At 39.7% G+C, this 13,306-nt stretch overlaps 1 protein-coding gene across 3 annotated transcripts in view; it reads right to left on the bottom strand.

Annotated features, from left to right (window-relative positions):
- Positions 1–13,306, bottom strand: part of ANO6 (anoctamin 6) — a 191,781-nt gene that overhangs the window by 46,850 nt on the left and 131,625 nt on the right. For all 3 annotated transcript variants that reach the window (XM_079139568.1, XM_079139569.1, XM_079139567.1), the window contains 2 exons: positions 9,079–9,139; positions 978–1,120 (listed from right to left, as the gene is read on the bottom strand). In XM_079139568.1, coding sequence (XP_078995694.1) covers positions 978–1,120; positions 9,079–9,139 — 204 coding nt within the window. The remainder of the gene's footprint in view (positions 1–977; positions 1,121–9,078; positions 9,140–13,306) is intronic.

The following is a 13,306-nucleotide window of genomic DNA, read 5'->3' as shown; positions in this document are numbered from 1 at the left end:
CAGTAACTATTCATAACAAGGATTATTTGAAGCTTGTTACATTGTAAGAGGCAAATGTCATCTTCTATTCATAACTGAACCTCATTTTTCCCCATTTATAAGATGAGGAGGTTGAACTGCTCCCTCCAGTCCCTTTTAGTGCCAACATTCTATAAATCTCTGATTCAATTTATGAAATCTATAGTTGGACATTCTCAGCTGCTCTTGGTGAAAGCATTTTCTTTCCAAGAGCCATTAGTATGCTGAACCTACTGTCCTAATGCTGATGACTGCAAGCACAATCAACTCTAAATTTCCTGTGTTGATGGAAAGAAGCAATAATGCAGAAGACTCAAAAATCACTTTCCAGGAGCTTTGGAATATATACAGAGAGATCTATAGTTTTATTTTAGTTTTTTATTTTTTATCTCTGCAGCATTAGTGGCAGCAGCAAAACTACCTTTCCAATGATATAAAATGCCTAGCACAGTGCCTGAACATAACTGGACTTCGATAAATGTCTCCCTTCTTCATCCATCCTTTTTTCTGTACACGTCCCAACCAGAAGGTGGAGCAGTAACTAAGACTTAATGGAAGATAAAGGGACGGTTAATTTAAGCTGAATAAGGAACTATAATGAAGTGCACGTGAAAAAACAACTATAAAAACCAAAGCATCTTTCCTCATACACCTATGTCATGGTCTAATTTTCTTCTGGCATTTTAACCTCTATTACATAACAAAGGAACATATTTGTCCCCTATATTCACTATTCCAAGTATCTTCATCTGGTTTGAGCATTAGAATGAATTAGAGGAGCTTAAAAAAAAATCTCTGTGCCCAAAACATACCCAGGCTACTAAGTACCCTCAGAGTATGTGGTGCTAGAACTCAGACATCGATATTTTTAAAATTCTTTAGGTGATTCCAGTGTGTAGCCAAGGTGGAAAACCACTGCAATAAAGAGACTAAATTGCATCTAATGGCATGGTCCTTACCTGGGTAATCTCGTTTATCACCACGTGAGTACACTGTGCTTCATATTCTGGCCGGGGTTGTTCTTCCTGCTGTAACTCAACAGTGTCCCATTCATACTCAAGTTCTGCCTGGCGCCGCTTCCAAAACTCCAAAAACAAGGTAACTAATAAAGGAAATGAACAGGATCATGTGGATCGCCAATGATGAGTGATGTTTAAGAAATCCATACTGAATAATATTAGTTACCCATAACACTTTTGTATATGATAAACAATGTAATTTATAGGAGATACTGGTATTTAAAAAGGGAAAAATTATTTCATTTTTAACAGAAAACAATAATTTACACAAATTATGAAGCAGACTAGCTTATGGAAAAGGTATTATGAGGGCAGCTGCTAACATTCTAATACCTAGAATAGGTATTAGAAGAATACCTTGCCAACTAAAAACATAATATTATAATTCAAAAGCAGTTCATGATCCATCCTTCAATCTGCTTTTCCCTACATCTCTTTCTTGCTTCATCTATTCCTCCTTTCCTATGAGGTTGGGGGACAATGGAATGCTTTTGTACTCTCCAAATAAGTTAATATAATATTCTTCCATGTGGAAAGCTAATTTTCTCTCAATTTTGTATAAGTATGAACAAATTTTTAGGAGTCATTTTTCAGAATTTGTAACTCAAAATACTAAATAAGAACATTAAATGGTAATTGAAGATGCAGTTTCAGGGTAAATTTCCTTGGCCCTTCCTGACTGCTACCTCTAAGCTCTTCCTGTAGAGAAACTCTGAAATTACCACTGTCCTATTCACAAATACTTTTCAATTGCCTACTGTATGCAGAGAATAAAGAGAAACAGGACAGTTTCTCTTCAGGAGCTTCTATGTGCACGGATGTGACAGGTACTGTAGACTCTTTGGAGGACCATGACAAAGGTGAGCACAGTTGCTCTGGGAGCACAGTCAGAATATCTAACTGTCCTTTCTAGAGGAGAGACCACTGGGTTGAGCCTTGGGGTGATTCAGCTGATTGGTTGAAGGTGGTAGTAGGAGGAGAGTTAGAGCCACTTCCCACCAGGGAGCTGCACATGAAAAGGCAAGGAGGAGCTGGACAAGTGATGTATACCTGTAACCCTAGTGAGGTAGAGGCAGGAGGATAGCAAGTTCAAGGTTAGCCTCAGTAACTTAGCAAGACCTTCAGCAACACAGTGAGATCTGGTCTCAAACTAATAAAAAGAATTGGGGATATAGCAGTAAAGTACCCCTGGGTTCAAGCCCCAGTAAAAAAAACAAGACAGTGAGGTCAGAAAGCTGGGTACTTCCCAGGGCAGATGGTTGGGTTTTAAGTGTAGGGTGTGATACAGAAGGTAGGCAGCCAGTAGGGAGAACTGCTGGGGTACCTTACAAAAGGCTGTGTGTGCCTGAAAGAGGTGGAATTGTAACCTCAAGGGAAAGAGACACTGAAGGTGGTCTATTGTGAAATGAGAGGCAGGGAGACTGACTGGCGGGTGCATGATGAGGCAGCCTACTTGAGGGGTACTGGGCAGGTAGACTGGAGGCAGGTATAATAGAAGGGGTGGAAAAGGTCAAGGATGCCAGCCAGGTTGCTGGATTACACAATATCCTTCATTCTACTTTAGAAGTGCAGTCAGTGAGAGGAACAAATATGAGGAAAGATAGCTGGTTCTGTTCTGATCAGGTGCCTGTGGGCTGTTAAGGAAGAAGAGTCCAGTAGACAGATGTCCAGTCCAAAATGGAGGGGAAGATCTGGGTGGAACCAGGAATTTTCATCATTTTAAGTGTCAGCTGTAGCCTGACTTTGAGTGGATGAGATCACTAAATGATGTGTCCGTAGAGCAGTAATTCTCACCCTGGCTGCACCTGAGAAGCACTTGGGGAGCTTTTAAAAACTACCAAGCCCAGGCTCTACCCTTGAGATTCTGATTGAATTGGTCTGGAATGGGGCCTAAGCATAGTGAGTGACTGTGTGTGTGTGTCTGTGTTTAAACTCTAATAAGCAGGGTGGGTTGAGAACCACTGGAGTGGAGGGCGAAGAGGCTGGAACACAGTCCTGCAGACCTGGCATGGCAGCCCAACGGAGAGGAAATCTGGGCTGTGGCTGTGAGGAGCATGAACTCAGTACTCTCCAAGGGTGAAGTCAACTGAAACACTTCCCAGCACCCACTTCCAGCAGTGCTTGTTTTGACTCCTACTCCCCCAGCAAGGTAGAATAGAATAACCTGGAGTTGGAATCAGGTTCAAATTTGTTGAGTGTTGGTGTGCAGAGCCATGACTCCATCACTGAGCAGTTTCCCAGCCATTTGTGCCCTTGTCCCCACTGTTCAGGAGGAAATGAGGTGACTGCCTCCTCGTCATTGGAATGCAAACTTTTAGGGCACTAGGTAATTGTGTGGAGGGAGCTGTGACTGGCTGGTTTTGCTGCCCTCCTGATCCATGCTGGCCTCACGTGAGAGAGATGCCCTTAAAAGATCCCTGTTGGGAGATACGGACCGCTGCTGAGCCGATCCTCCACGGCCACATACAAAGCAGCATGACACATGCCATCCTCTTACTAAAGCCCCCTACCCTCTGCATTTCCCAGTAAACATCCATCTTCTCCACAAACAGAGACCCCCCTACTTTAATTTACCCAGGTATTCCACTGCTAGCATTGCATATACCTCTGCTCCTGAAGTTCTCTAAACTCCGGCCCCTCCCCATAACTATGAAATCATTGCAGTGATAGTGTACATCCAGTCAAAAAGAGCACACTTCACTCCCTATGTCAACCCCTTTTCTATTCTTCAAAGCCCGTCTGCTTCCAGGCTTACTGTAGATCATGCCCATGAGAATGGCACCCTCATGAGGGCAGGAACTTTGTCCACATCTGAAGCATAGCACACAGCAGGCACTTAAAGGATGAATATATTGAAAGAACAAACTGAAGGATACTGGAAGCAGCCTCACCATTTGCAGAACCGTCCAGTCAGAGGACCCAGTTGACGCCAACTGCTCCCCTCTGAGCATAGCTGCCCCTGTTCCACCACCCTCAGCTCTACTACTTTACTTGGGCTCTTCAGTCCACCATGTACCCAGAAAGAAGCCTGGGAAACCCGAGATGGGGGATCTGACAGTTCACTGGACGGTCACAGTCAATTCCTAGCACTTTGATTTCTGGGCCAAGTCCAGGGTAGACAAATACAGGAATCACCCTGTGTCCCCTCCTGCCTCACAGACTACAAATACACTCTTTGAATATAACTATTTATTACGGAAATTGTAACTAAGGACACTAAAATCCTGTTGCACTCTGTCACCTTCTTTTGTTGGAGTGTGTCCCCCAAGAGTATGTTAGAAGCTTGGTCTTCAGTGTGATTTTGGGAGGTAGTGGGACCTTCAACAGGTGGAGCCTGGCAGAAAGTGATGAGGCTATTGTGTCTTCTGTCCTTGGAGGGAATTAAATAGTTCTCATGGAACTCCATTTAGTTGCCAAGAGAGTGAGTTGTTATAAAAGAATAACACTCTAATATTTGACTATTTCACCATGAGATCTCTCCCTCTCATACATGCTCCTGCTATGATGCCATCTGCCATGTGACACAGCCAAGGTGGCCCTCACCAAAGCCAAGCAGATGTTGGTGCTATGATCTTGAATATGTAAAACTGTGAGCTAAATAAACCTCTTTTCTTTATAAATTACCCAGCATCTGGTATTTTGTTATAGCAATGGAAAACAGACTACTATGGCACTGAGGCACCTATAGGCATAAATGAAACAAACTGGCACTGATTTTGTAAGCTTGTTAAAATTATACTGAAAGACTTATTTTTTTTTTTTAATTTTTGTTGTAGAAAGCAGCAGTTGTACCTATGTCAGATGAGGTAGAACCAAGAAAATAGATTCAACATTAACTCATTCCTATTTTTCACCGCTCCAAACATAATAATGCAACCAATTCAATTAAAAAAAAAGATCTGTGTCTTTCTAAAAGCTTGCTACAAATTTATTAATATACACTGCATTTTGTCAATGATCCAAAGGCTAAGAATAGCCAAATTATTTGCAGAGCTTTTATTCTGTGCTTGTCACTTTCTGTCTCTGGGACCTCAGGTAATTTGCTTAATCTACTTGAATGTCATTTTCTTCATCTTTAAAATCCTGCCATTTATGCAGTGTCCATCCAGCAATAGTAAGAACAGGAGATGATCCGTGAAAATAAACTTAGTTTTTCTCATAAAAAAACAACACAAGCAATTCTATTCAAGAGTAAGGAAAAAGACAGTGGACACTCTTTCCCCTCTTCCTTGAACTAATGTATAAGGGACAAAAAAGCTGAAGTTTACTAAATCCTGACCTTTAGGAGCAGTTCTGCCCACGAGGCAATTAAGAGTGCAATGTCAGCAAGAAACAACTTGGCAAAAAATGATGAGTTGTTAGCAAGTTTCCAACCTTGAAGGCAAAGCCTCCAAGGGAGTTTTGGTTCCTCATTTCACTTGCAGCCTAAGAGTCTCTGGGGTCCGTGGAAGGTATGGGTAACTCAGTGCACTCAGTCAGTGTTGTGGAGTACTACTGGGCCATGTCAGTGCTGACTCACAAGGCCCTGTGATGGGGTGATTCTGCATGGTCCCAGACAGAAATTCCTGTTCTGCATCCTCTCTTCTCCCTCCCTGCCATAACTAGTAGAACTCCAAAAGGGAGTACTGCAGAGCAAACCACACACCAGGAGGCTCTCATCGATGAGACAGTTAAAATTCTTGTACCAACATACGATAAGAGAAGAGGGAAGGTTGTCTAGGTCTTGGAAATCAAAGACAGCTTCTCCTCTCAGTCATGATTTTATTTCATCTAAAGAAAGTATGCATTAGATGAAGAAGCAGACACCCATACACAAAAAAGGGGTTCAGATAACATAGTATAGGTATAAGGACAAGAGACACACTCTGGTAGATAGGAGGGTTCTGGTTGCTATAATAGGTTGCTGCTGAAGGTCCTTTTAACAGGTCTTCAAATTATTCAGACCTTGTTACTCACAAAGACTTAAAGGTGGATTAGTTTGCTCAGTCTTTATTGCATGTTTCTAACTCTCAGGTCAGAAGGTTAAAAATTACATTTTCAGACTCTTGAAGCTAGAATTCTGGAAGTGATTTTTAAGATGTTAATTAGATGCATCTGTATCACTGAAATCAGTTGTAGTGGTGTATACCTGTAATCCCAGTGGCTCAGGAGGCTGAGGCAGGAGGATTGCAAGTTCAATTCCATCCTCAGCAACTTAGCGAGGCTCTAAGCAACTCAGTCACACCCTGTCTCTAAATAAAATATAAAAAAGGGAAGGGGATGTGGCTCAGTGGTTAAGTGGTTAAACCCCTGGGTTTAATCCCTGGTACAAAAAAAGAAAAGAAACCCACTTGAATGGAGGCAGAGGTAGCAGAAGCTGTGTTATTTTCCTGCTATGGACCTGCAGAAGCAGCACAGTCTGGAACTGACATTTGCACTCAGCTGTTTCCCCATCCCCAAGTGCAACTAGGTAGGTTTCCCTATTCTCTGGATCCTTAGTGAGCCCGGTGTCTAGTGTTCTTCTGGAAAATTACTAGGCCCCATTTAAAACTCAGCCCTCAAATGTAAAAATTAAAAACTACAGTCATGCAGCCAAGAGTCTGAACCAGGGAGAACCTGGTGGAAGCAGGTCAGAAGCAACAAGGGATGGGCTGGGTGGGATGCGTTCAGCCTTATCACTTCTGCCATGGATAGTGTTCAGGACTCCATGAGTCATTGGGATTTGTTGGGCTGGTTTGGCTTCAAATGGTGAATATTTTTTTGATAAGTATATGATTTGTAGTACATTGAGTATAACAGGTTTTCTACCCTTGGTTTTTGTAATTTCCAGGGAGGAGAAAAATAAGTGCCATATGCATCTGGGTACAAAAGAGGTGCTACAGGAATATGATGGTGATAATATGAATACCTTCACATAAGCCTCCTGCCTATTCAGTTCTGCAATTTCAGATTTCTATAATGAGGTTCACAGCAGTAGCACTCATAAGGCAGAAGTAACAAGGAAAGCAACATAAAGCACTTAAAGAGTCCATCATACATACATATCCTTAAAGATATACACATGATGCTGCGAGCCGTGCTGAAAACGTTTTTGGCATTCTAAAATCAGATGAGATAAATTCAGCAGCCCAATGCATGAGGCAGTTCTGTAAACATGGTGCAGTTAATGATCAGAAAAAGGAAGAAGGCTAGCTAGGAAATCTGAGCTTTGTTTTTTCAGTGTGAAAATTAATATATTTTTTCTTAACTTAAAATGTCATCTTTAATTGGAGCGATCAGCATCCATTAGTATACAGACATCAACAGATGTGCTGGAATCTGACAGGTTACAAATCAGTGCTGAGACTGTGGCCAAGACAACAGTTAAAGTGCACAGTTAAAATCACTTCAGATTTTGGAGTATTTTGGATTTCAAATTTAGGTGTTCAGCACCTAAGTTCTTGTTGAAAAAAAAAATGTGTTTTACAATGGAGGGATATAGACGATACTAACATGAATTTCATTTTTACTCTTCTGTATCAAATATTTGCCAGAGCATGGTCTCCAGTAAAAACGTGCTAAATGTTTGAATGACAGTGTCACTTACGGGATAAATTTGGTCACAGTACAGTTCACTTTAGCCAGGAGTGGCAACTAACATTTCCAAAAAGTGTACAAAGAACTGGCCATTTGGTGACCCTTCAAAGGTGCAGTTACTGCCAAAGAGACACACTGCTGAGGACACCTGTCAGTTACTGTTTCTGAGAGATGCATGTAGCAATGTGTTCTTAAAAGACTTGGTTCAGTTCCTTCCCCCACTTTCTATAAACTCAACTCTCTGGGTCCCTTGACTTACACAATGAAGTTGGAAACGCACTTATCTTTGAAAATGGGAATTTTTTTCTTCTATGTTAGAACACTTAAACATTTAAAAGTCTGCATTTAAAGAAAATAATTGCCTCATTACATTAGTGATGCTATACAAAATAAATAAGTGTTCAAATCCCTACACCAGACTTACATTCCTTAGGATTTTATCTGTTCTATTTATTACATGGCATTTGTTGTTATAGGAGTAGTACAGACTTATTAAATATGCATATAGAAAGAAAGAAATTGTACCCATAAACCTGGTGTTGCTCTTCCTCCTTACACCTACCCCCCAGAAAAGTTCAGATGGATCATAGCTGTGGATATTGTTGCAATATATGCTGAGCATCTCCAATTCAAAAACCTGAAATCTAGGAGGCTCAAAAATCTGAAACTTTTTGAGCACAGACTTGACATTTAAAACACTTCAGATTGTGGAGCAGTTTGGATTTCAGATTTTGGATTAGGATGTTCAACTGGTAAAGTGTATGTAAACATTCAAAAAATCTGAAAAAAAAATTAAAAGAAAATCTCTGAAATCTGAAACATTTCTAGTCCCAAGTGTTTTGGATAAGGAATACTCAATCTGTAATGAGTTCCAGTGAAACATGAGCCCTATACCCAAGAGGCATGGTGGGTTAGTTCTCTCACATGGATGCTGGTTTGGCCATAGGACTTGCTTTGTCTGATGGGACATTAGCAAATTTGATGCAACTATAGTCTTAAAAATGCCTATGCATTGGGGCTTGTTCTATCTGTCTTTTCTTTGGAACACTGAAACCATGTGAAGAATCTGGGGTGAGTCTATTTGAGGATGAGAGACCATGTGGAACAGAGAAAAGCCTTCCCAGCTGAGCCCCAAAGACCAAACCAGGTTTGTAATTACCAGACCATCTAGCCCCAGGGGAATTGCCAGTTCACTGTAGAGATCAGACGAGCACCCCATGCCCAAAAAACCTTCCAGCTGATTCATATATTGTGACAAATAGTAAAATGGGAAATAAGGTTTGTTGTTTTCAGTCACTGTATTCTTAAGTTGATTTTTTTAATAGTAAAAGCTAACTGACACAAGGGCATCAGACTTATAAATGGAGTTCTCAGGGGTGCTGAAGCTTCGACAATAAACAATCCTAAAAGTGGGCAACCCTGATGACCTATGTAGAACTGTATAATACTATTAATATAGTGCATAAAAAAAATAAGAATAACTTACCCCAGACTCCCATAAATACTGCAAAGACCAGGGTTCCAAAACTGTCAAAGATGCACAATTTCTGGAAAATATATAATGTACAAATGAATCAAGTTTTTCACTTATTAGAATTCAGTAAATATGCAGTCTTGTATATTCTGCATTCTGAAGTTCTTTCAAAAGCTAATACCTAGTTTAACAATCACCGTGTGAACTATATACCCATGGATAGAATTTCTCATTCTTTTAAAAGCAAACACCCTTTGCAATATTAACTTGAGTGCATTTTTCAATGGAATCTTTCCACATTGCAATAAAGAAACAGGTGCAGTTGCTAAGACTCCCTCTGTTTGAAGCCTCCTTCAGCCTTGAAAAATGGCCTCTTTATATGAGCTGTCACAGTGAATGTGAGGACGTAGCATGGTGAATCTAAGAATACAATGCCCTGTAAGCAAGTTTTAGCTTTATGATTTCCATCTTATCATCATCCCACCCTCCTCAGATGGTAAGTTCAAGAATTCCTGATTTTCTTTGTTCAAAGTAGTACAAAGCTGGGGTTTATTCAAAGATGTCTTTCCTCCAGGAGAGCTCTGCTCCCTCAAATCCCTGGATGGTTTTCTACTTTGGCTGACAGACACTTTCACTGAAATAAAAGATACACAGGTGTGTTTGCTAACATTGCAATGATTATACTGATCATGAATGATAAATAACATATCTGTCCAAAGAAGACCCTATTCACTAGTTCTGGTAAATTTGATCTCTTTGCTAGTTTATAAATAGCCTATCTCCCTCTATGACTCCTTGGAAAATTTTAGTTGGTTACTTATTTTTTGTTAGTGAACACTTTTACATTTAAAAAAAAATCCATAAAATTATGGAAAAAGTGATAAACTCATGTTATCTACTTTACAATATCTCATATGAAAAGTAAAGATGGGAACTGGACAGAAAAAGAAGCTAGATATTAAAACAAAGCAAATCTTTCAAGTACCAATGAAGGGCTGGGAGATAGCTCAGTCGGTAGAGTGCTTGCCTTGCAAGCAGAAGGCCCTGGGTTCAATTCCCAGCACCCAAAAAAAAAAAAAAAAAACAAAAGGTACCAATGAAAATTCAAAGCTGCTTCTAAGTAGGAAGTGTGGAAGTGTACTTTGTTTTAGGTAATTTTTTCTGTTTATACACATGTGAAGTGGTAAACTTTATGTATATGAAAACATTAGTTATACTATTTTCTTTGAAGAATATACACCAAACCACCTTCTAAATTCATCTGGTTTCCAAAGCACATAGATGTTCCCTTGATCATCCACATAGTCCCTCATCAACAAACACAATACTAAATTGTCTCAACCAATTATTCATCTCAAAAAATCCAGCTCAAGGAAGAGAGGATTAATAAATGCATGACTGCATTGAAGAACAATGTTCTCCACCTACTTCTCTAGTTTGGAGATTTCATAAATCACACATTTTAAATCTTTTAGCTTTAACTCTTACGGAACCATCTTTTCCAAGTAGTCTTTTAATGCTATGTTTTATCCTTTATTGCAAATTATTATAAGTCCTGTGAAAAACAGTTCTGCATGTTCTTGGAGATTCTGGTCGACAACGTTCATGTTTTAGGAAGCAATGCTAGTCTCTCTCTATTACATATTGCCCGGCTTGCTCTGATATTTCTGCCTACTTATTCTGGAAGGAAAAAATCTTCTAGAATGAGGTGGCTAGGTGACTCCTCACCCTCTCTCTTGGGAAACTGTCAATGGAAACACATCTACCAGTGGTAGAGGGAAAAAAATTTAGGAGCAGTGAAGGAGGCTAAAGTTTACCACCACTGCCAAGATCACCCTGGCTGCTAGCTCAAGGTGAGGGGCATGCTTTCCACTTCTGAGGGGGAGTTAGGCCTGGATGAAGTTACCATTCTTGCCACATGTGAGAGAATCAAGGACCCAGGAGAAAAAATAAAATGTTTGGCTCTTCTGTTCTGTGTCCCATGAGCCATATGAAAGCAGGAAGTAGAGGAGAAAGCAAGGGAGGGGCTTTCTTGGTAAAAAGCATTGCTCAGCTTGCTTGGCAAGGTGGCACAGAGAGGGCAAGGTGGCTGCCAGAGCAGCCCTGAGCCAGCATACTGTTTGAGTCACATGGAGCTGGAAAGATAAGAGAGCCACATATGAAGGCAACAATTTTAAAAAGAGGAAACAAATCAGAATCTTAAACATAAGACCATGTATTATGCTTTCTTCCTGCAGAGAAACAAAATCAAAACTTTATAACTTGATGTATTTCTAAGAACAAAATATTAGAACTGACCATGATTTTCTTTCATCCTGCCAGCCATAAAGCCAAGGCCCTTATTCACTAAAAGCAGTATCAGTTATCAGTTCCCACCAGTCACACTGTTTTGTCCTCATTTCCTTGGTCCTGGTTTTATATTACCATTTTTAACTTGCTAACCCTTTTAGCATACATATCAATTAGTGAATCTCTTTTGAAAAAAGGTAGAAATTTATGCATAAATAAATGAGGGAAGAGATAACTGCATTAATAAAAATTTTCATGTCATCCTTTAATTCATATTCTTTTTAATATGTTTCCTTTTCTTCATAAATCATTCTGGCAAGATTCAAGGGACCCGTCAGGAAAGTGAAATTGGAATAGACCCATTTTTTACCATAACAATGAATGTATAACGTACACAGAGACATTTGACAGTCATGTGCTACGGATGTGTAGGTGGAGCAGAAGAAATGAGAGAATAGTGGAGGGGAGAGTGTGAGGGAGAGAACCTCTCAGGAAAAGTGGACTTTCCACCTACAGTTTTGTGGAACATAATTTCCCTATCTGGTATGGTTATTGGCATTTACCTTAAATCCAGGAACTCAGGATTTATGTTGAATAGTGACCTTTAATTTATGAGTCAATATCACTGGAAAGCAGCTCTATCTCATTAGTTCTGAGATTTTTACTTTGTGGTTTTTTTTTTTTTTGGGGGGGGGGCTGTGTGCAATTATATCTACTTTAATTAATAATTAAGCATAAAAAATCCAAATGTTGACAATGCCCTGCAATTATCTTAACTAAGTGATGGAATAATTTTTCAAATATAAATCTAAACTTGAGAGTGAGGTGCCTGGTATCACTATCAGCTGGGGAAGAACACAGAATTGGCAAGAAATGTAGATCTGCCCTCAATTTCCAGTTTTGCCAATTACTGGCTAAGCTGATTATTGAATCTCTCAGCTTCTCAGTGTTTTATTCTATAAAATGTAGATAACAACTATTCTGTCTATCTGACAGGGTTGTTGTATATGTCAAAAGCAATAATTTCAGTATAAGAATTTTCAAAAGTATAAAATATAAGGTGGCCTCACTGCAATAGCAATATATTGTCACAATCAAGCTGACATCAAGTAGGTCGGAATGTTCTAGAGCCATATGATGATTATAAAACCCTCATGGCAGGATGAGGGGATAGAGAGATTGTGACCATGGGGGATAGTATGTCAGTTGTCAGGAAAATGCTGTGAAGTAATCTGGCCATCTTTCTTCCTGCTGTGGAGTTTCCAGACTGTTTTGTGGTAAGCTCTCTCCAGTCTCAATGCTAGCCCTAAACCTGCTGGATTTTAAGAAGTTAAGACCATCTGCAAGTGCACACCTGTAATCTCAGCAACTTGGGAGGTTGAGGTAGGAGCATTAAAAGTTCAAAGCCAGTCTCAGCAATTTAGCAAGGCCCTAAGCAAGTTAGTGAGACCCTGTTTCTAAATAAAATACAAAAATGGGCTGGGGATGTGGCTCAGTGGTTAAGCAGCCCTGGGTTCAATCCCAGTATCAAAAAAAAAAAGAAAACAAAAAAAAAAACTCATATCTGCATGTATCAGAGGATCTAGATGTGTTTTGTGAAATGTTTTGAGACAAACACCTTTTATTACTTATATGCAAAACCTTCCTTATATATATTTATAGATAGATTGTTTTAAATTTATTTTTTATTGTAGAGTCTACTCTGATAAAAGTATACATGCATGTAATATATCTTATTCTAATTAGGGCCCCAGTCTTGTGTATGTACAGGATGGTGGGGTTCATAGAGGATTAGACAAGGGGAATGAAGGAAAGGGAAGGAGGTAGGATTAGGGAAGAGAGTGGAAAGAATCTGACATAACTTCCCTATGTACTTATATTACTATAGATAGATTTTTAAAGACCCTGCTGCTCATATTTAGACTAAGCATAGCTTCAGAATACTTTGATG

Source organism: Sciurus vulgaris (genome assembly GCF_902686455.1).
Source record: "Sciurus vulgaris genome assembly, chromosome: 5".
In the NCBI taxonomy this organism is placed as follows: domain Eukaryota; kingdom Metazoa; phylum Chordata; class Mammalia; order Rodentia; family Sciuridae; genus Sciurus; species Sciurus vulgaris.
Note: the sequence above shows the minus strand (reverse complement) of the source record. Positions and strands in the feature narration are given on the sequence as shown.